This window comes from Procambarus clarkii, chromosome 26, assembly GCF_040958095.1.
Source record: "Procambarus clarkii isolate CNS0578487 chromosome 26, FALCON_Pclarkii_2.0, whole genome shotgun sequence".
Classification (NCBI taxonomy): domain Eukaryota; kingdom Metazoa; phylum Arthropoda; class Malacostraca; order Decapoda; family Cambaridae; genus Procambarus; species Procambarus clarkii.
The window spans coordinates 7630265-7654378 of NC_091175.1; the positions used below are offsets into that span (position 1 = coordinate 7630265).

The 24114-nt window shown below is 41.2% G+C and overlaps 2 protein-coding genes across 2 annotated transcripts in view; one reads left to right on the forward strand and one right to left on the reverse strand.

Moving 5' to 3' along the window:
* The window catches only part of LOC123756737 (uncharacterized), a 36952-nt gene that overhangs the window by 7234 nt on the left and 5604 nt on the right, over positions 1–24114 (reverse strand). The gene's annotated exons all lie outside the window — the stretch shown is intronic.
* On the forward strand, positions 5923–21449 carry LOC123756736 (uncharacterized). Its single transcript, XM_045740019.2, has 2 exons — positions 5923–6358; positions 20425–21449. The coding sequence occupies exons 1-2, from the start codon at positions 6125–6127 to the stop codon at positions 20902–20904; spliced, it is 714 nt and encodes a 237-aa protein (XP_045595975.2). The 5' UTR covers positions 5923–6124; the 3' UTR covers positions 20905–21449.

Sequence of the window (24114 nt, forward strand, 5' to 3'; positions counted from 1 at the left end):
AAGAGGTTGGGCACCATTCCTTTCCCCCGTTCCATCCCAAATCCGTATCCTGATCCCTTCCGAGTGCTATATGGTCGTAATGGCTTGGCGCTTTCACTTGATAGTTCCCCCACCCCCCTGAATAATATTACGAGAGCAGTATTTACGGGCTATTCATGCCCGTGCCACCTTTTGGGTGGCTTAATCTTCATCAATCGAGAGCAGTACGTCCTAACCAGACATTATATGATAATATGCTCAACAGTTGATAAATAAAAGTAATTGCGGAACTCCAGTTATCTAATACTTTTCATAAATGGTATAAAACCTTATCATAAGCCAAGGGATTTGTAGATCAGTGTTTAAAGGAAATTCGGAAGTAATAATAACACAGCTGATGCCATCTGTCGGCAGAAGAGAACACTATCAACTGGCTGGTCAACAGTGGCCATAAGATACAGCTTACGCCATCTGTTGACATCAAATTACACCTATAACAAATTACCCCACAAAATACAACTAACGCCATCTGTTGCTTTTCCAACGCACTATAAATAGCCAAACAGCAACCCATAAGGCGGGTTGTTGTGCTCGGGTAGGAGGTTCCAAGCTCCGCCCACAGATGGTATGGGGTGCATAATAAATGGCATATCATTGGTAGAAACTCTTTGTTGACATTCACACAACAGCCAATCACAGGAAGGGATCAGCTATAGGTGCCATCCAATTAGTAAATCATCTTAGTTCAGCCCACCAGTCCTGCTTATGGAATTCTGCTTTAACTTTAATTTACCTAAAAAAAGTGACGTGTTAATTATTTAAAGTGATAATTAAATATTGCAGGATATAACAGATGTTATATAAAAATGGGCTGGCTACCTAACTTGTGACGTTAATATTGGGGTTGCTTTGACACAAATAATGATACACTGCTCTGCCCTCTTATTAGAGTAAATTATTCAGTTAGATGGAGATTTCTGTCAGGTGCAAAACAGAAATTGTTGTTCTTTTTTACAACAACCTTGTTGTTGCGCACAAGGACCTATTTCTTAGTTTAAATTTTATTCATAAAAGAGTGTTGGTATTCCCCGCAACAGCCAATCACAGGAAGGTATTTCAGGAAGCTTGGCCTCCTTATGGATTCAGCACATCGATCTAGCTCATGGCTCTCTGTTTCATCTCTTGTATATACAAACTATGACTTTTTTCGATTACTGTTATAATTAATAATATGAGATATAAAAGTTTTTACACAAAATGGCTAAATTCTGCCATTAAATGGACTTTGTCTGGTATACATACAAACATACACCAATTTATTACCATTCATCCGTTATTAATTTCAAATGTAATGTATACTGTCTAGTTTTTTTCCTTTCGCCATTACTTGGTACAATATTTGAAAGTTGTCTATTTATTTATCGATCTATCTATTATCTTGTATTTATATTTACAAGTTTCTGTGCTTGGAAGAAAACTGCATTATTGTTCATCTTTAAGTCATATATTATTTTCTTAATAGCCATTTATTGTAACAATTCAGGTTGTAATGTTTTTATTAAGTCTGTATACACAATAGTTTGTATATATCCTTTTATCTTGACAAGTCCCACTAGTCGGAATGAAATTGCTTATATAAGAAGTTATTTTCTCTATTTTATATATATTATTTTCGTTTGTCTGTGGTATCATAACCTGAGGCTGCAAAATAGAATACGTTTTGTCTGATACTAAGATCAGATATGTATCTTTCGGGAAGTAGAGAAATGACAATATTTAATATAGCTGAAAACTATTGTTCATTAGGCTCAGCAGTGTATGTTTTGAATATATTTACGACTTATCTTTATTGGTTAATATTATAATATATAAGACAGTAATTAATAACTGCTTGGAGTCAAGTCTTCTCTCAGAGATATCCCCCCAATGCGTGTAAGATTGCCTAATCTATTCCCATTAGGTCTTGTCCTAAATCAGTATAAACAGCGTTACGAAAACCCGTGACTGACAAAGCTATCTATTACACAATAACTCCACGAGATGTTAAACATGATTTCTTCATATTAAATTTTCCTTAATTGACTCTGTATTGGGATACGGTATTGTTTATTACCAACTCCTGCTTTGCTGCCACTAGATCTAATACATTATTTTTCTACTTGACTGAATACAATTATTTGAGAATGCAGTCCGCAAATGATTTAAAAAGAACTCTTCAACCTCAGCATTTTCTGCTAATGTTTTTAAAATTTACTTTTCTAAAATTTAAATCACCTTCAATATCATTTTACCAAGATGTGAGAGTTTTCTGCCCATATATCCAGCCCTGTCATTCCAGTGATATTTTGGAACTCATATGTAACTTCTACCAGCTAGCAGGTACTCAGACAAAAGACGTCCGGTGGATGTAGTATACATGGATTTTGAGAACGGATATACAGGTAACCCAACCGTAACAAGTAACGGTAACCCAACCTGATCCTGGCAAAGACTGTGTTGCACAGTCTGGTTGACATTTTGTGTTGCCCATAAACATAGGTTTCAGATCTGAACAAATCATAGCTTTTTATACTGGTGCTTTCAGGTCGTTGGGAGTCAGTAATTTCTCTCCTATCAGACCTGAGTGACAATGAGTCACCAAGAATTTGTATGTTCCTACCATTGTTGACAGTGCAGTTTTCTTCACTGCATGGAATAAACTACTCTATGTGACGCAATACCATTGTAATGAATTATCCTTCTATTTCATCCTCATAACTCCTGGAAACAAGTGGAGGGGAACAGGAACACAAGCCAGACATCGAAACAGCGGAGGTAGAGAGCAAACTGTGGAGTATCATTATGTTGGACAGAGTCCCGTCCGAGACATTTCCACTACAGTTCCTTATCACAGAGATTTCAGACATTATGTCACTTCACACGCTGATTCTGATAATATTACGCTTCTTGGGTAGCCAAACCAACGTAAGGGGCGAAAATTTGCTATGGTTTCATGTATGGAAACAGAGATGTGGCATTGGGAGCAATTCGAACAAGCCTCTCTAGTCTTTTCCCCCTTCGTTTTATCTGGTCAACACTTGTTTGGGAGCATGAAAGTGTTCAGTAGGGTATATCCCCTTCGCTCCTTTCCACTTGTGCGTAGCTGTTAGGTCACAAGCAGGATGACCAGTATGCTTAACATGTTCCTGGATGAGGGCACTCTGGAAGTTATACTAGAGTCCCAACTATAGATGGCCTATAGTTGGAAAAATCTAGTGGACAGGAGTCTGGGCTCGCCATCATTATTCTCAAATGTGGAAATCATTTTATCTAATCAATCAATCATAGATGCAGTAAAATCCGATTTATTAGGAGCCTTAATTATCTCTTCACAGACAGCGTCTGGACGTCTTTGGGTTTCTTATTCAGAGGATAACAGAACGACAATCCGCTGAAGAAAACTGAACCGCCTAAGGAGGAAAATAATAATAGGTGTTTTGATTGCCCACTGTGCTTTAAACCTCTTCACAAGGTGCCTGACTATAACCAGCTCCACCTTTTTCTAAGGTGTAACTACATGAGTGTATTTCAGGATGAGAGCTACGTTTGTGGTCCGCATCCACTATCGACAGCCTAAAGATAAGAGAGTATGATAAACTCCTGAAAGCAATATCCATGGAAGTGTTAACCTCTCCCAGGAAAACAGCTATTGGGACTAAGCAACGCCTTCAGTTTCGGGTATTGAAGAGATTGTCTTTGAGAAACAAACAGATATAGAACCATCAGAATAAAACATTAGAGAATAAGATGACTGTCCGAAGTATTGAGATATATATAGAGTCTAACAAATGAATTTAAACAACAGATCCGCACTAGGCTCTTTATTTATGGAAATCTTACGGCGGTAAAAAAATATTGTACGGGATTGCATAATTTTTTTTCTATTCTATATTTTTACTCTTCGATTAATAAATAGTACTTTGCACTGTTTGTGTAAAAACGTTTGCCTTTAATTTTAAACCCATTGTTTCGAGTGACTGTCATTATTTATCATGTTCCTATCTTCTGTGTCTGTCTGTCAGTCTGTCTGCCAATTTGTATGTTTGTCCTTCTGCTGTCCAATCTACTGCATATATGTTTGTTTATCTTTATACTTGTCTGTCTATCTCCAGGGCATCTGAAGACCATCACAAAATTATCAATACGAACAACAAAATCATTAATGGTAACAATAATAATAATATGCGAGTAGCGTAGCAATATACATAAGCAACGTCCGTGCAGAGAGTGGTGGGACGAGGCTAGATAAACAAGACCTTACCACGGCAACTCTATCTCTATCACAGATTAATGGATTGATAATTAGTAAAATAATTTCGATAACGAAGATAACGCGGTTGATAGGCTGCGGGAATGGGTGCCCGTTGACTGACATTATCCTGACTGGAGCGGACCAATGTTGGCTGCAATTCCACTCAGGGGGATGTCCAATGCCCTTATAAATATGCATAGCTCCACAATATATAATAATATTAATTTATGTTTCAGAAAAAACTTTGCTATTATAGTGTATGGAAGAGTCATCCTGTCAATTGGTTATCTACTGTAAAGGTCAAATACTGACTTACTAAAAACTAAGTTAGTAAGTTAAGTAGACTTATAGGTTTGGCTGGAGGATAGGTTGTCCACTTCAGATATTTTCATAGGCATTTGTACTTAATAACTTAAGCTAGCAACATCCATTTCACAGCAGTTGTTCTAAATAAGGTTCTCTCTAAACAGAATCCTTAAGTTGAACAATTCACCATAACCCTTTTTTTGCCACGAAATCATTATGAATAATTATTCTTTCATCTTGTCTAGTAAAGAAAAATAGGTTCTTAAATTTGTGCTCTGGTCGATTGAGATTCAAGACACAAGAGCTGAAGCACGACTAAATGAGCACAACCGGGTGAGCACAGATGCTTAAATAGAAGCTATACATTTACGTCTGACGTGGGCGCATGTGTATGTATATGTATATAAGAATGCGTACATGTAAATATCTGACACAAAATCTAAGCAGATCCGGTGATTAAAATTAAAATGTCGCGATCTGGTATAGTGGAAAATTTTGCGACAGAACACGTCGATATCGGTCAGTAGATGCTTCCTATATGTGTAAACAATGCAACATATGTTTTATTTTATTTTATTATTATTATTATTATTATTATTATTATTATTATTATTATTATTATTATTATTATCATTATTATTATTATTATAGGAGTTGGGACGTATGGCGTGTGTTGAACATCAACTATTAATTAACGAGGAGGGGGAACATTCAGCATTAAAAAAATGCACATGTAAGGACTTGACTACTCAGGAAACTATGCATTTCGAGAAGAATTAAATAGTTTATCTGGACAGTTTCTCCTTCAAGCACTTTGGTATTTCCGACTAATCCTGGCTTGAGAAACTATCGTAATTGTAATTAATATATTTCCATATATGCTTTTTCTTGAAGTTGAAATATATATAAATATGTGTGTGTGTTGTGATTGACACGATTGAGCTTACGAAGACCGCCAGCCATGTGCCTCCACTAGCTCTTATATGTGGCACCTTGGCTGTGTGGTACTTTGTGCGGCACTCTGGCTGAGTGACACCCCTGGCTGTGTGACACCTAGCCTGTGCCAGTAACCAATCTCTTGGCGAACGCCTGTACTGTATGTATATGTATACAGTTCTAGAAATAACACTAGTGTGTGTGTGTGTGTGTCTTTGGAAATAACGTACTTTTGCAGTTAAGTGTGTGTGTGTGTGTATGAGTCAAAGCCTTATCTATAGACTGTGTTTATTATCAGTGGGATGTGGGACCTGAGGTGTTTGCCAGGAGGGTGGTGGAGAGTGGGACCGTGACGTCACGGGACACCCAGTGGGTCATGCCTGGAGTGCGCATGCGCAAGTTACTCCAAGTAGTCCACCTCCCTGGGTGACGGGTCGCGCCCTCCAACAGTACAGTTCCATGCAGCACAGAGAAAGCATCACCTTTGCATCCGCTGCTAATTTGGAATGACCTATACCCTACCTGTATATCCGTTCTCAAATAAATTATATAAAATACAGGTAAAGGTAGTCCAAGTTGTTCCAGGAGAGGCTGCTGATTGCGTTAAGTTTTATGTCAACGATGGATCAGGAGAACGTTGTGTCGTGGAGGCTGGCGTTGAGGCCTCCCGTGGTTGCTGCGGTGGTCTCGCCCCTGCTCTTGCTCGCCGACCTCGCCCTCATTGCTGTTTTCATCTTGCAACAGAACTGGAAAGCTGTCATCCTCATGTCGGTGGTGTTCTTCTGCGGGGCTCAGGCCATCTACTGGTACTTCAGGACCAAGAGCATTCTTACCAATCATCAACAGGTAGAGAAAATTTCATTGTTTCGTAATCCCTTTGCGTTAACATTTTTAAATGTTTCCACAGACGGAGTGGAGAGATGAAGAAGGGCAGGGAACGCTGTGGAGTGGTGGAGGATGGCTCAACTGGAGGCTGTTGGTCAGCTGATGATGGAGCAGGAAATGCATTGGTGGTAGTGAATTACTCCAGCAAGCAGCCAGCCAGTCCCTTCAAGATCACCGCCGCCACAAGCCACTTTGAGCCGCCTCAGTTGCCCCAAGAGCCGCCCTCGCCACTGTTTACATGCTATTACTCTTAACAGTGTGAATACTATGTGATGATTATGTGAATATTATGTGATGAGTGATCTAGTGTTAGGAACATGTTCTCTACGTGAGGAAACGCTGTCCCTTCCCGCCCTGGCAGGAGTGACGGAGTGTCCCCTCCTACCCGCCCTGGCAGGAGTGACGGAGTGCCCTCCTACCCGCCCTGGCAGGAGTGACGGAGTGTTCCCTCCTTCCACCCCTGGCAGGAGTGACGGAGTGTTCCCTCCTTCCACCCCTGGCAGGAGTGACGGAGTGTTACCTCCTTCCACCCCTGGCAGGAGTGACGGAGTGTTCCCTCCTTCCACCCCTGGCAGGAGTGACGGAGTGTTCCCTCCTTCCCGCCCTGGCAGGAGTGACGGAGTGTTCCCTCCTTCCCGCCCTGGCAGGAGTGACGGAGTGTTCCCTCCTTCCATCCCTGGCAGAAGTGACGGAGTGTTCCCTCCTTCCCGCTCTGGCAGGAGTGACGGAGTGTTCCCTCCTTCCCGCCCTGGCAGGCGTGAAGGGGCGTGTTCCCTCCTTCCCGCCCTGGCAGGAGTGACGGAGTGTTCCCTCCTTCCCGCCCTGGCAGGAGTGACGGAGTGTTCCCTCCTTCCCGCCCTGGCAGGAGTGACGGAGTGTTCCCTCCTTCCCGCCCTGGCAGGAGTGACGGAGTGTTCCCTCCTTCCACCCCTGGCAGGAGTGACGGCGTGTTCCCTCCTTCCACCCCTGGCAGGAGTGTAGAGGCGTGTTCCCTTCTTCTACCCCTGGCAGGCGTGAAGGGTATTATTTCCTTCTTAAACCTCTGCCAGAAATGAAGTTTTTTTTCTCTCTTTCGATTCTTTCTACAAGTGAATCGAGAAACCGTGAAATTAAACACTGAATATTCGGGCTCCAAACTGAGACACTATACCGGAGAATAATAACAGTGACAGGAGTATCTTGTGCGAGGAATGGGAAGTAACCAATCTAGGACATTAGAACGTAAGAGCATAAGATTAAATGAAACTACCCACGCGAGGCAGATCTTGTTTATCCCTAACCAAACTTATCCAGAGACACAGTGTGTCGAACCTTCAATTAAAACAATCTAGTGATCCCGCGTCTATTACGTAACCAATATGGTTTATATAAATTGCCATCCACACTTCCTTGGAAATAAACATTTGTTTATGGTTTGGTTTGTTCCGTAATTCAACAACAGTAATCCAAAACCAATATTTACCCATGATTCATTTTCTGAATCTAAACTTATCCAGTTAGTAGCCATTGTTTCGTGTTCGATTTTTTGCTGATATATTGTCACTATTGACATCCCCTTTGTTATACCCTGTCATCCATTTCTATACTTCAATCATGCCACCCCTTTCTGTTCACCTTTCAAGAAATGTAAATTAAGCTGTCTAAATCTCTCTTCAAATGAGAAGCCTCTTAATTCCCGGGTTTACCGTTGCCATTCTTACCGGTACACGTTCAAATGAATTTTGATGTATGTAGAATGTAGGTGCCCAGGGAAGGGAACCCTGAACACAACCAGCTCCAACTGCACTAAACTCTTGCACTAAACTCTAAATATAAAGAATACATCTCTTCTCTCTCAAATGAGACGAGTGTCCAATCCATAGACCGACAACCAAAAGTGAAGTGTAATTTAAAAAGAAGCCTAACATGAGATTGGGGCCTATCAAGTTGAAGAATAACATTAGATGTTAAGTTTGGTGTTAGGACTTAATTAAGGCCTATCAACCGTTATTAAGGTCATTATACAAGCGTACTGACCAGCCAGAAAGTATACTGTAGGCCTGAACATTGTCCAGGACTAAAGTAACTCATTGGCGTACATGTACTAAGACGCGGGAGTACACCTTTCAGTGAATTCTTCCCTAAGATCTTAGATGATTAGTTTGGTGTTGGGTCTATAATAACTCTGATGCCTATAATGCCTATAATAATGCTTAATAACTCTGAAGGATTATTGAAGCAACCACAACAGCTTACTGACCAGCCAGTCCCGCACATAGTCCAGGACTAAAATAAGAGTATATATACCGAGAAGCTGTACTCACCTACTTGTGTTTGCAGGGGTTGAGCTCCGGCTCTTTGGTCCCGCCTCTCAACAGTCAATCAACTGGTGTACAGATTCCTGAGCCTATTAGGCCCTATCATATCTACATTTGAAACTATGTATGGAGTCAGCCTCCACCACATCACTTTCTAATGCAGTCCATCTGTTAACTAATCTGACACTAAAAAGTTATTTCTAATATCTCTATGGCTCATATGGGTACTCAGTTTCCACCTGTGTCCCCTTGTGCATGTGTCTCCCCCCCCCCTGTGTTAAATAAATTGTTTTTTATCTACCCATTCAATTCCTCTGAGAATCTTGCATGTGGTGATCATGTCTCCCCAAACGCTTCCTTTTTCCAGCGACGTGAGGTTTAGTTCTCGTAGAACTAATGAACTTTGTTCATTAGTTCCCGTAATTTCTTCTCGTAGCTCATACCCCTCAGCTCGGGTACTAGTCTGGTGGTATATCTCTGAACCTTCTCCGATTTAGTCTTGTGCTTGACGAAATACGGACTCCATGCTGGAGCTGCATACTCCAGGATTGGTCTGACATATGTAGTATACAAAGTTCTGAATGTTTCCGTACGCAAGTTTCTAAAGGCCGTTCTTATGTTGGCCAACCTAGCATATGCCGCTGATGATATCCTCTTGATATAGGCTTCAGGGAACAGGTCTGCCCTGATATCAACCCCCAGGTCTTTCTCACTCTGATTCTTGAAGAATTTAATCTCCTAAATGGTACCTCCTGCTTCCTAAACCCACTTTCATTACTTTAAATTTGCTTGGGTTAAACTCTAGCAACCATTTATTGGACCATTCCTTCAGTTTGTACAGGTCATCTTGAAGCCTCAAGCTGTCCTCCTGTCTTAATCTTTCTCATAATTTTGGCATCATCAGCAAACATTGAGATGAATGAGTATATACCTTCTGAAAGATCATTTACATATATCAGAAACAGAATAGGTCCAAGTACAGAACACTGGAACTCCACTGGTGACTTCACGCCATTCTGAGGTCTCACCCCTCACCGTAACTCTATGCTTCCTATTACTTAGGTTCGCCCTTATCCACTGGAGCACCTTACCAGTTACTCTTGCCTGTTTTTCCAACTTATGCACCAGCCTCTTATGGAGTACTGTGTCAAAGACTTTCCAAGAGTCCAAGAAAATGCAGTCTGCCGACCCTTCTCTTTCTTGCTTAATCTTTGTGACCTAGTCGTAAAATTATATTAAACCTGTGTATACCTCTCGCTGAATATATATCCTTGCTAGATAATTTATTGTAAACACTTTTGTAAATAAATCCCAGTAGCGTATTTGCCTTATTCCGTATATTGGTACATTGATTTGCTGGCATAATTAAAATCCTTACTAATTATTAACATCTAGATATTTTTCGTATTAAGATTTCGCAATTTAAACATTGTTTAACTGATATTTGGCACCTGTATCATCATTACCTGCGCTCACAACCCTTCATTTTTTCAGCAATAAATTACATCCCCCAATCTTTCGTCCATTAAAAGACTATATAAAATAGATTGGCAGAATTTTAATATTGCGAAGCCTCAAAAATATAATTAAAACGAAAAATAGAAGACTTCATATGGAAATAATACTTCAAACTTCATTATCTGTCAAGGTCAATGGCTACCTGAGGCTGTCGACCATTATGCCTTTCGTAGGCTGTTACCTGGAGCTTAGGAAGGGACGTTGACCTGACTTAGAATAACCGGGTCTTTCCCATTTCTTATATAAACGGCTTCTCTCTTTATTCTGCTGGTGTCTCTCAGATTAGAGATCAAAATATTCAGTGTATCATTTCTGTGTTTTTCTGTTTCTGTGTGTTATCACATTGACCAGTACGCCATTGCACTTTTGTTCCCATAACTGTGTGTGTGTAATCCATATAGTTACAAATCTCTTGAATAAATTATGAAATTGATCTGTATTGATCACTGTAGAAGTGAGGTATTTACCTGTACCTGTGGTAGTGGTCAACGGTGGGGTAAAGGAGTGGTTGGGTGATCGGGTCGTTGGTGGGTCATACTTCATTGCTCCCCAAGTGGAGGAAACATCGTTTCAAATTACAGCCTTATTGTAGAGGACATCAGCTCCCTCCCTCTGCCGTAAAGGGTGTGCTGGAGGATGCTTTTCCTAGCAGCGTTGCCGGTAGCCTATTGTGGCGCCTGTTGAGGGTCCGCGGTTATAAGCTGGTGGTGGTGGCAACGGAGGAGAGGACCAGCCACAGTGATTAACACAGACGGCTGGCTCACAGCCGACTGATCAGTACCAGGAATGTGCGCCATGTTAGGGCACGTTTTCTTGCTGAAGTGTAGCTGCTCAAGCTTTACTGGTACTATAACGGTTCAAGTTTAATTCTGGACTTTGGTTCAAGTTCAAGCTGGAAATGCTCTCTTTAACGTACATAATACACTAAGGTGCTGTATAATGATAATTGTAATTCATTGTGTCGGAGGATAGGAAGCCAGAGTGTATTCGTACACGTTTTGCCAATTACTGACCATCCCCAGGATGCAACCCCGCAACAAGCTGACTTAACTACCGGGTTCCAATTTATTGCTAGGTAAACAGAGGCATTAGGTGAAAGGAAAAGTGCGTAACCATTTCTGTCCTGCTCAGTATTCGAACCCTTGATTCCCGTGGTTCGAGAGCGAGAACGAACCCAACTGTACTACCGAGACCCTGAAAGTATGAAAGATACTTGGAAGTGAAATTAGCTATCATCCTCCTCACACAGCAGATAACTATCACGGACCGGTGGGTCTCCTGTTATCTGTTTTGCCAATATCCTCGCATGTTATCGCATCATGAGACTAATATCCCGCGGAGGTACGCACAAATAAAAACACTAATGTCGAAGAGATGAATAATGTACAATGTTGTAGAAGTGACCAGTTGCGGGGGGGGGGGGGGAGGGAGGGAATTGTCAGGAGAAAGCGCCAAGCAATTACGACTACATAGCACTGGGAAGGGATCAGGATAAGGATTTGGGATGGGACGGCCGGGGAAGGAATGGTGGCCAACCACTTGGATGATCAGGGATTGAACGCCGACCTGCATGAAGCGAGACCGTCGCTCTATCGTCCAGCCCAATGGGTTGGGGGTGGGGGATTGAACAACATTTTGTAGAAGTGATGAGTAGCTACAGTGTGGTAGGTGGGGAGTGGGGGAGGGGAATCCCCATGATGTGGATTATCGGTTGTGGTAGATATAGCAAGGGTTGTGGTAGCTATAGCAAGGGTTGTGGTAGCTATAGCAAGGGTTACGGTAGCTATAGCAAGGATTCTGGTAGCTATAGCAAGGATTGTGGTAGCTATAGCAAGGGTTGTGGTAGCTATAGCAAGAGTTGTGGTAGCTATAGCAAGGGTTGTGGTAGCTATAACAAGAGTTGTGGTAGCTATAGCAAGGGTTGTGGTAGCTATAGCAAGGGTTGTGGTAGCTATAGCAAGGGTTGTGGTAGCTATAGCAAGAGTTGTGGTAGCTATAGCAAGAGTTGTGGTAGCTATAGCAAGGGTTGCGGAAGGTAGAGTAACATTTGGGGTGGTGGGGGTGGCAACAGAGAGTAATTCTGCCGACATTAATTATTGACTAACAGTAAACGTATATACTGGAGCGGTGTACATAAGAAATGCCATGCTTTGATAAGATATGTTAGACCGGCTTGTCACTGACCCCGGAGGTCTTGTTCGTCTGCCCTCTCTACTGACCCTGGGGTCCCTGTATTACCCTACCACGGGTCTTCTTTTACATCACTGCTACCTTTTTATTATTGTTTTGCAGGGATATTCCTGCGCGGGGCCCCTAAGCCTCTGGCTGGCCCCACAGAGAGTTACTGCGGAACCCGTTTCGTTTTCGCCTCTTACCAAATAGCAATCATTTCCATATTAGGCAGCGTATTGAGTAGAGTGTGTTTATCGCTGTCGTCTTGACCGGTGACTGACTCAGACCCCTGCTAGATACCACTTATCTCCTCGAATACATGTCCTAGTGGTGCAAGGCGAGTTTCGACAATGATATTAGTGGTCATAAGCGAGATTGTAGCCTCATGCACCCGCTGTCAAACACTCACGTATTCTTCAGACTTTTTGTTTTCGGAGAGACTAATATATTTTGTGAGATGGCTATTTTTTTCTCCTCTCTTTGTAAGGCAGACGGAGTATGTGTTTACATCCGCCTTGCGTGGGAGGCAACTAATTTTCACCCTTAGGGCACTCTATCTACAGATCAGGCCCCTCCCTGATAAGTAATGTTTACCGTTGAAGTTCCACTTGACGCGTTACATACAGGGGGTTAGAGCCAACTCTTGATGTGTTACAGGAGGTTTTAGTAAATCTTAACTTATTACAGGAAGTTTTAGTACCTCTTAACGTATTTCAGGAGGTATGTTGTTGTTGTTGTTTTAGATTCCGCTACTCGGAACAAAAAGTTGCAAGTAGCACGGGCTATGGTGAGCCCGTAGTGGACTTACTTGGCACAGGAGCGGGACTGTAACTCTTCAGGAGGTAATAGTCAACTCTTGGCCTTTTTACGGGAAGATATTGCCAACTCTTAACTGCTGCTTGGAGTTATGTTCAACTCCTGATGTATTACAGAAGGTAATAGTCAACTCTTGATGGATTACAAAAGATAATAGTCTTACGGCGTCTGGAACTTAACTTATCTCGTCTTGCGGTGCCAGGAACATAACCTTTCTTGTTTTGGCGCCTGGAACCTAACTTCCACTTGTTTTGCTGCATGTGGACTCTAGCTTTCTTTGTCTTGCGGCGACTGACATCTATAACTCCTCTCGTCTTGCGGCGGCTGAAAGCGTGTAAGTCCAGCCGTAAAGGCGCCTTAAAAGTCTGACCGCAGCTGGGATTCATTAGCCAGACGGTGAGAGACTCGTTCGGTCTGTGTTGCATCTGGGAAACTACCCAGATACTCTCCCTAACCACCAGTCCTTGTTACCACCGCCCCCCTTTGTTGCCACTGGTGGAGCCTCTGGTCCAGCCACTGGTCCAGCCACCGGTCCAGCCACTGGTCGAGACTTGTCGTCGTCGTCGTGGGTGCGTCGTCTTCAGGAACACGATAAGATCACGTAACGTTTGATAAGCAATCTGGTGTTATTTCTTATCTCGCTATTCAGTTAACAGTTTCTTTTCTTCTTGCGTTCCATCTCTTCGTGTGAAATATTACTTGGATCAGTCGCCTATGTGGTTATTGTGGAAGATAAGGTGACATTCATAGAGGGTAAGGTGACAGTCACGAAGAACAAGGTGCAAGGTGACAATCATAGAGATCGAGGTGACAATCATAGAGGACGAGGTGACAATCAACTCGACCTACAAGAGCTCCCATTTAACCCAGACTTGCCAATACAATGAATTAGTATTATATTCATATTCACGTATGAAGTGAAAGATTTAATTAAGGAATAAATAAAAGAACTTACACAATATGTAAATAATTAATAAACAAAACTAAAACCTAAAGGCTTGTATGATACCTTCAGCTAATGGAATACAAGTGTGTATGATGGCATACAATTGATGATTAAATTGTCAATAAACTGGTTAAGAGTTTGATCTGTATGTAAACAATGATTGTTTTCAGTTGGCTGAGAAGGGGATACAACACTACAGGATTGTTTATCCTCTGGTGTTATAAACAACACGATTGTTAATGGTGGTAGTGGTGATGATGGTGGTGATAATGATGGTAATAGTGGTGATGATGGTGATGATGATGGTGATGATGATGGTGATGATGGTGGTGATGGTGGTGGTGGTGATGATGATGGTGATGGTGGTGATGATGGTGGTGGTGATGGTGATGATGGTGGTGATGATGGTGGTGGTGATGTTGGTGGTGATGGTGATAATGATGGTGGTGATGGTGATAATGATGGCGGTGATGGTGATAATGATGGCGGTGATGGTGATAATGGTGGTGGTGATGATGGTGATAAAGATGGTGGTGATAACGATGAAGGTGTGGTGATGATAATGATGGTAATAGTGGTGATGATGGTGATGGTGGTGATGATGATGGTGATGATGGTGGTGGTGATGGTGATAATGATGGCGGTGATGGTGATAATGGTGGTGGTGATGATGGTGATAAAGATGGTGGTGATGATGGTAGAGATAGTGATGAGGTTGGTCATGGTGATGATTTGAAAGTACCCATAAAGATAATACAAAATAAGTATTTATATAACAATGTATAGAATACTCCCCGTGGCGCAGTGGTAAGACACTCGGCCGGCGCTTCGCGAGCGATTTAGCCTGGGTTCGTATCCCTGACCTGGGAGGATTGACTGGGCGCCAATCCTTAACTGTAGCCTCTGTTCACCCAGCAGTGAATGGGTTCCTAGTTGTTAAACGATTTGGCGGGTTGTATTCCAGGGGAAATTAGGTATTAAGGACGACCCAAAACGCTACGCGTGCTGGTGGCTGTACAAGAATGTAACAACTCTTCGGGCAGCCGAAACGCTGCCCGAAATATAAAAATAATAAATATAAATAATAAAAATATTATATAAATTATATATATATATATATAAACTTATATAAATAAAATAAAAAATAAAAAACAAATAACTGTGAAGGTAACAAATGATTAATGGAATACCTGTCGTGGTGTTGGTATCCCTGTGGTGGTACTCACCTAGTTGTGCTTGTGGGGGTTGAGCTCTGGCTCTTTGCTCCCGCCTCTCAACTGTTCATCAACTGGTGTACAGGTTCCTGAGCCTACTGGGCTCTATCATATCTACACTTGAAACTGTGTATGGAGTCAGCCTCCACCACATCACTGCCTAGTGCATTCCATCTGTTAACTACTCTGACACTGAAAAAGTTCTTTCTAACGTCTCTGTGGCTCATTTAGGTACTCTCTTCCACCTGTGTCCCATTGTTCGCGTACTACCCGTGTTAAACAGTTTATCTACCCTGTCAATTCCTCTGAGAATTTTATAGGTGGTGATCATATGTCTCCCTTAACGCCTCTGTCTTCCAGTGTCTTGAGGTTTAGTTCCAGTAATCTTTTCTCATAGCTCATACTCCTCATCTCGAGGACTAGCCTCCAGGCATACCTCTGAACCTTTTCTAACTTCCTTTTGTGTTTGACTAGATATGGACTCCACGCTGGAGTCGCATATTCCAGTATTGGTCTGACATATGAGGTATACAAGGTTCTACCTTTTGATGTAGGCTTCAGGGGACAGGTCTAGTGTGATATCAACCCACAGATGTTTCTCTCTTTCTAGCTCCTGAAGGATTTCCTCTCCCAGGTGGTACCTATGTTTGGCCTCTTGCTCCCTAAGCCTATCTTCATCACTTTGCACTTGCTCGAGTTAAACTCTAGTAGCCATTTGTTGGATGGAATTACTGGTGTCAATTTCACTTTGCCTCAGATCTACAAGGTTTTGTTGAAGTTCTTGGTGTACTGCTGCTCTCAGATTGTTCATTGACAATCGAAAGTTACACTCAACGTTTCCTTTAAAGGCAGATTCTTTGGCTAACTTATCAGCTCTATCATGCATTCGGAGGCCAACATGAGATGGAGACCACATGAAATGGACTCCGTTACCATCATTAATAATTTTGTTGTATTTGGGTCTAGCTTCGGACACGAGCATGTAACAGTTATGTCTTAAAGAGTTGAGAGCATTTAAGGATGATAAAGAGTCACAATTAATGTATCAAGTTTGGAGACTTGTACACATTTCAGTGCAAGGAGCAAGGCAAATAGTTCAGTCTGAAGGGTAGAGGCCCAGTTGTTTATACGGACTCCCCACTCAAAGTACAAGCCATCGCCCATTGTCAGGGCAACTGCACTTCCAGCTGCACCCGTGGTTCGGTGTAGGGAACCATCAGTGTATATGATTTGAGAGAGAGAATGCTCTGTGGACAGAGCAGAGAGAGAGAGAGAGAGAGAGAGAGAGAGAGAGAGAGAGAGAGAGAGAGAGAGAGAGAGAGAGAGAGAGAGAGAGAGAGAGAGAGAGAGAAAGAGAGAGAAAGAGAGAGAGAGAGAGAGAGAGAGAGAGAGAGAGAGAGAGAGAGAGAGAGAGAGAGAGAGAGAGAGAGAGAGAGAGAGAGAGAGAGAGAGGGAGAGAGAGAGAGAAAGAGAGAGAGAAAGAGAGAGAAAGAGAGAGAAAGAGAGAGAGAGAGAGAGAGAGAGAGAGAGAGAGAGAGAGAGAGAGAGAGAGAGAGAGAGAGAGAGAGAGAGAGAGAGAGAGAGAGAGAGAGAGAGAGAGGGAGAGAGAGAAAGAGAGAGAAAGAGAGAGAGAAAGAGAGAGAGAGAGAGAGAGAGAGAGAGAGAGAGAGAGAGAGAGAGAGAGAGAGAGAGAGAGAGAGAGAGAGAGAGAGAGAGAGAGAGAGAGAGGGAGAGAGAGAAAGAGAGAGAAAGAGAGAGAGAAAGAGAGAGAGAAAGAGAGAGAGAGAGAGAGAGAGAGAGAGAGAGAGAGAGAGAGAGAGAGAGAGAGAGAGAGAGAGAGAGAGAGGGAGAGAGAGAAAGAGAGAGAGAAAGAGAGAGAGAAAGAGAGAGAGAGAGAGAGAGAGAGAGAGAGAGAGAGAGAGAGAGAGAGAGACAGAGACAGAGACAGAGACAGAGACAGAGACAGAGACAGACAGACAGACAGACAGACAGACAGACAGACAGACAGACAGACAGACAGACAAATGGAGGGGGTGGGAGCTGCTTGGATGGGTTAGAAAAGGCTCCACATATAATCACACGTTATCACTATAAAAACAGGAGTGTTGAGCCAGATATGAGTGCAAGTCAAGTTCAAGGATGCTGCAAGAGTCGTCAAATGTCCCCACTCTCTTAGTCTCCAATTACTGCTGGGGAAAATCAGGGAAAATCGTTGCCCAATCGTGCCGTCCTACTCAAGGTCTCGGATAACAGATTACCTCGTTCCCGACTCATAATTGGGAATCCTGGGTTCGATTCTCGGGCGTGACAGAAATGCTTGAACGCGTTTCCTTTCATCTAATGAAAGATAGATGCTATAGATATATTTGGTTTGTGTGGAGGTCCCCCGTCATAAACAACGGGCACACACACACACGCACACACACATGACAGAGTGGTGTGAAGACGGGACACCACGAGTGTAGCTCTCATCCTGTAACTACACTTAGGTAATTACACACACACACACACAAGGTGAGTACACACACACACACGGAACCAAAGAGCCAGAGCTCAACCCCCGCAAGCACAACTAGGTGAATACACAAAACAGGCCTCGCGGCTGAGTGGATAGCATTTAGGGATCGTAGTCCTAATATCCTGGGTTGGATTCCTGGCGAAGGCGGATACAAATGAATACAAATATAAATAAATAAATAAAAATAAATAAGTAAATAAAATGGGCAAAGTTTGTTTCACTCTGATGCGCTTGTTCAGACAGCAGTAAATATATACCTGGGAGTTTGACAGCTGCTACGGCCTGGGAATGTGTGTGTCTGTGTGAGTGTTAGAGAGAAATAGATGTAGTAGAGGAAAAATAGATTGGTGTGAAATTAGATCGAACACACGTCCAAATCGGTCAATAAATCTAAATAATCTTGTTTTGCGTTATTGGTGTTCGGCCACTCGACATCACAGTGATCCACTTCACTTCCTCCATGCTATCTCCATGGTGACCTACTGGTCAACTGGCATATACACAAAGGTATTGTGTGCGGCTTCTCGTGTATATACACACTGATAGCTTATTCTATTTTAATCCTGAACTGTAATCAGAACAAAATTATATTTGCAGGTTGGTTTTGATATTTTAGTTGCCTTAATAACCCTTCCGCGATTAATTATTGATGAAACTTTCCTATTGCTAAACCAGGAAAATCAAGCCTCGCCTCTCGTGGCCTACTCCCATACACACATTATACACTATCATTCCGTACTAGCTGTTACGTTCCGAACAGCGGTCCTCCCCAATAGCGTACAATGGTTAAATGTGTTTATATTGTGTAATAAAAACTAGGCTGCCAGTCTCAAATGATAACGCGCTGTAGCCTCAATTTAAATGATAATAAAAGAGGTAAGAATAGCCACAGTAATACATTCAGGACAGTAATAGTCATCTAATACGTTGAAATCTATCGTGCTTCGCGAAGTTTAGTACTCCAATTTATTCAAACTGGGGAAATAATATAGATAGCCATACTGTGTTGTTGAATAAGAACAACTTGTTGGTTGAGTGTCTAATTTGCAAACATTTATCCCTGTGCGATTATCAAGGCCTTCCCCGAAACGCTATGCGTGCTATTGGCTGTACAAAAATGTAAGAACTCTTGTATATATAAAAAAATATATATACAAATAAAATAAATCATATTCGGAGACGAAGAGTCACAATAACGTGGCTGAAATATGTTGACCAAACAACGCACTAGAAAGCGAAGGGACGACGACGTTTCGATCCGTCCTGGACCATTCTCAAGTCGATTCTCACAATCAACTTGAGAATGGTCCAGGACGGACCGAAACGTCGTCGTTCCTTCACTTTCTAGCTGTGAAATGTATTGCTTCACAACAATGAGAACATTTACATAGATATATTCATGAAACTCTTCCACCAATGAACAGTTGAATCTATGGAAAATTTGGGATAACAATAAATAGGATCAATGTAATTAAATTAAGACTAATATGCATATATTTTTATTTGTTAAAAGAATAAAGTTGTAAATTGAATGAAAATAATAAAAGCTTTATATAGAAAATATATATTTAAGTTGATTTCATGAAGTTCATTGTGTTCAATATTGAAGTGAAATACAGAAAAATTAAGAATGCACATAATATAATCATGGCAGTATCTGGCTAGATATATTGTATAAGGACAGGAAGAGATGAATATTGAGAAATGTATTTGTAGAAAAATATTCAGATTAAGCAACCTATCAGTTTTTAAAAAGAAGAACCCGATATAACACATATAGTTCACAGTGTGCTGTTATGCATTTTAGTAACACGTCTTGATTATACACGCATGAATATCAGTCTTCCGTAAACATTTACTTGTACTGAATTTAGAACACACCAAAAAAAGGAGGGAATGGGTGGAATTAAACAATATGAATAAATAAATAAAGCCTAATATGATTTTTCCTATCCTTATTATCTTTGGAGACTAAGAGTGAGTGTTCACAATTCAATTCAATATCAATTTTTTAATCATGTTGTTTGTAAGATATGTAATAGTATATCATATTATGGAAAATTATCCTCATGGGTGATAAGATACCTCTGACTGGTGCTGATACTCACGCTTTCAATGGCTGAGTTATAACAGTTAAGCACAAGTTTATAAGACATGCAACAAATGCACTTCGCGTGAGAGCACTTACCAGCAACGAGCTCCATGTGACAGCTCACAAGGAACTTGTTAAGAAAAATAGTTATTTATCATGGAGAGTTAAGATCTTATCTTATCACTTTTATGTATATCAGCTCTATATATACAGTTGTGTGCCTAGTATCTTGTATCTAAGAGGCATGTGTTTTGTCTAATCAATTAATTATTACACATACAAATCACTACTTTCCATGAAGTGCAAATCACTACTGTTTTCTCATAGTTTGTGATGCAAACATGTAAATTTTAATACAATCCATAAGTATTATTATGTGCATCTATTTTTATTAACCAAATGTTTAGGGACGAGAGGAGTGCATTGTTGACCATTGCTTTTGTATTATCCGCAGGCTCTTGTCAACGCTGCAAGAGCTGTCGACGTGGAAGAAGCGAGCGACGACCCACCTACCTACGAGGAAGTGATCAAAACAGAGGCGCCACCTCCGCCCTACTACATGGTGGTTTCAGAGATCTACAAACCCTCAACCTCGGCTGGCGACAACGGGACGGAATCTATCCCAAACCCCAAGACCCGGTCGCCCAGCGGGTCTCACAAGGTATCAGGGAGATACGCCAGCCCGAGGGACTCACCTTATTCCTATGTCAGCCCCTTCATCCAGCAGATCACCAGCGACGAGAGGAGCAGCCCACTTCCCAGATCAGTTGTGCAGGTCGCAGGAGCTGGAATCTCAGGTCCCACGATATGGGTTCACCAGGACCCAGTGGAGACAATCAGGGCGCCAATTCTCAGGGAAGTTGCTCCAGCGTCAATTCACCTTCCACCCACAGCCAGAGAGGGTGTCAGAAGGTCCGCTAACCAGTCACGTTAGACGTAAGAAGTATCTCGGACATATGTTATTACTTTGGCAGTTAGCATCTGCCTAACTGGGGTTAAATGTACCTGCATATTTATGTTGATACTTCGGTGGTACTATTAACACGCGGCCAGTAACTACCCAAGCACACGGTGTGCTTGTCCCGGCTCGTATGTGCGTACTGCCCTCATCTGTACCTGAGCATTTGTGTTGGTAAAACTAGTGTTTACTGCGAATAACTGTTACCAGTGGATCGTAGACATGACTTGCAGCGAGGGATGTACCAGGCCTGTAGGCATCTCCGTTGCATTACGAACTCAATAAAACTATGGGGAGACGATTGACTTGCAGACTTGCCAATGTTGTCGCCATTCGAGAATGAGATGTCGCCCGAGTGTTTCGTTGTTCCCTTGGAGGACGTGCTGTCGTCGCCAAGAGATGTGTCATCGGTCCTCAGACACCTGCCGTCGCCTGGGGATGTGTCGTCGCCGTAGCGCAGGAGGGAAGGTGGAATTGGAGACAAATGTTAAACTAAAAAAAAATACAGAGGCAAGACAATATGATGATGTTTTATTAACACGATAATTCATTACATCCTCTTATGGTGCACTCTGATTTCTGAGCTGCAGTCTCTTGGAAGAACTAGTCTTTGTCTAGTAACCCTCATAGAACTTACAACTAGTTAGTACAACTATGAAAAACATTTTCATATCATCTATTTACGAAACATCTCCAAATGGGGGGCGGGGGGGGGGGGGGGTTGGAGGGGAAGCCTGATAATATAAATTTTAAGCTTTTGTTTAAATTTAGTATTTAGGAAAAAAATGTCATTGTTATACTTCTCCTAACAATACAAGTTTCATAAGGGTATTGGATAAATGCAAGCAAATGGGCAACAGGTATGAACAGGTAATACATTAATGTATTAATTAATACACCTATATACTTGTGCACCTATATATATATTATATTTATATATATATATATATATATATATATATATATATATATATATATATATATATATATATATATATATATATATATATATATATATGTATATATATATATTAATGTTCAGACGGCGCCTTCCCAATCATTGAAACGGTTCCCACAGTTACTCTGAATTATTAATACAAAAAACACATAAAGATCTCTATAGATTGGCATATTAGGGTATGATCATAAATATAACTAATAGCCACTGTCTTTGTAGCCGTACCATCAATAAGCATAGCTTGGCAGAGGTAAGTAGCAGCAAAATTAACAGCAGAAGCGACAGTAACAGCAGAAACATCAGCAGCAGCAGCAGCAGAAACTCTTAAGCACCCTACAGATCGATGGACTAATGCTTTCCCAGCAATACTTATTTTGGTCTATACCACTCATTCTTAGATCGTCTAGGCAATTCTTAGTGTTCTTCAGCATTTCCCAGATTAACCCAACATTTCTTAATATATACCAGCAGTTATTAAGTTATTCCTAGCAATTCTCAATCTCAACCTAGCTCTTTGCAGGGTCTGCATTCAATCTCCAATAGTTCGAGTGGTTGTTTAATATTCCTTCATCTAAAAGTCATAGTCTGTATTCGTATTCCTTTCGGCCTGGGTAGGGAGGATCGACTGGGCACCGACCTCCAACCGTTCGTTCACCCAGCAATAATTGGAGACCAGGTTGTAAACAGATTGGCAAGTTGTGTTCCATGAAAAATTAGTGGCGAGAAGGAAAAAAACTCTTAAAGTCTGCACACTAGCGACATACGCAATCATCCCTTGTACCCACAAGTGCAAACAAAAAAGTTCTGTATAGTCATACTGGCATAGCGCCTTCTTCTGATAATTAGCAACTGCAAGCATGAGTTGTCCCAACACAGAACCAGATTGATAACATGAAGCAGATGGCTATTTTTTATATAGATAACTCGTATCAGTTCTCATGATTATTTATGGGATATCCCAGATATCTGTGTGACGTTCCTTTAACCATTTGTTTTTTTAATATTATTATTAAGATGCTTTATTATTATTATTATTATTATTATTATTATTATTATTATTATTATTATTACATAGTAGTAGTAGTTGAAGCACTATTATTAGTTGCAGTAACAGTAATAGTAGTAATAGTTCTGAGAAGAATCATCAATAGCAGTAGAAATAGAAGTAGTAAACAGTTTATTAATACTACAGTGGTATTATAATAACAGTATTGATAGTACTCGTAAATACTGTGGATACAATGTTTAGAATACGAACTGCTGCACCCCTGAACGAAAAATCCACGTTTTGTACTACTCGTATTTCTGGCATAAATCTGTATTTACCCAAGACGCAGTTTGACCGAATAAGAAAGATAGACCCGACGAGGCATTGTCTGCTGTTATCAGAGGGCCTGAGAGCTTCACTCTGCAACAAAGACATTAAAATGTAAACTGGTGGAAGTCGAGTGCACTTGTACACTACGTAGAGTCCCAGCAAGATATCTTTATGTAGAGTCCCAGCAAGATATCTTTATGTAGAGTCCCAGCAAGATATCTTTATGTAGAGTCCCAGCAAGATATCTTTATGTAGAGTCCCAGCAAGATATCTTTATGTAGAGTCCCAGCAAGATATCTTTATGTAGAGTCCCAGCAAGATATCGCAGGCTGCCTTAGGCATATGATATACGGTAGCTGAATTTTGATACCTTCTGAGCTAACATTTTACCTAATAATTACTTTTAGAAATAAGATAATATTTTTTAAATAATAATAATAGTAATAATAATATATAAAAGGAATGTTTGTCCAGGGTTGGAGGGCCTATATAATAATAATAATAATAATAATAATAATAATAATAATAATAATAATAATAATAATAATAATAGATTCGAACCCTCATCACGGCTCCTACGGATTTTCTCATTGATGCAGTCACGTTAGTGAGTATACTCTCTGTGAATAATAATAATCTCACCTTACCCTGAATACAGGTGAACAAGCACACGCCACAATTGACAATAAGGGATACACAAAATATGCACCCAGCAGCTTCTCGGTGTAAATGCATTGAGAGTTTACCAGCCATTATACTTTAGCTCAGGACTAATATATAACTGCTGGATGGTCAGTAAGTTCCTGTGATGGCCTTAATAACCCCTCAAGACGTTTAGAGGCCGTTAAGACCAACACCAAACGGATTTGAACGTGCAGAACTAAGGAAACAAAGGTGCCGAAAAAAATAG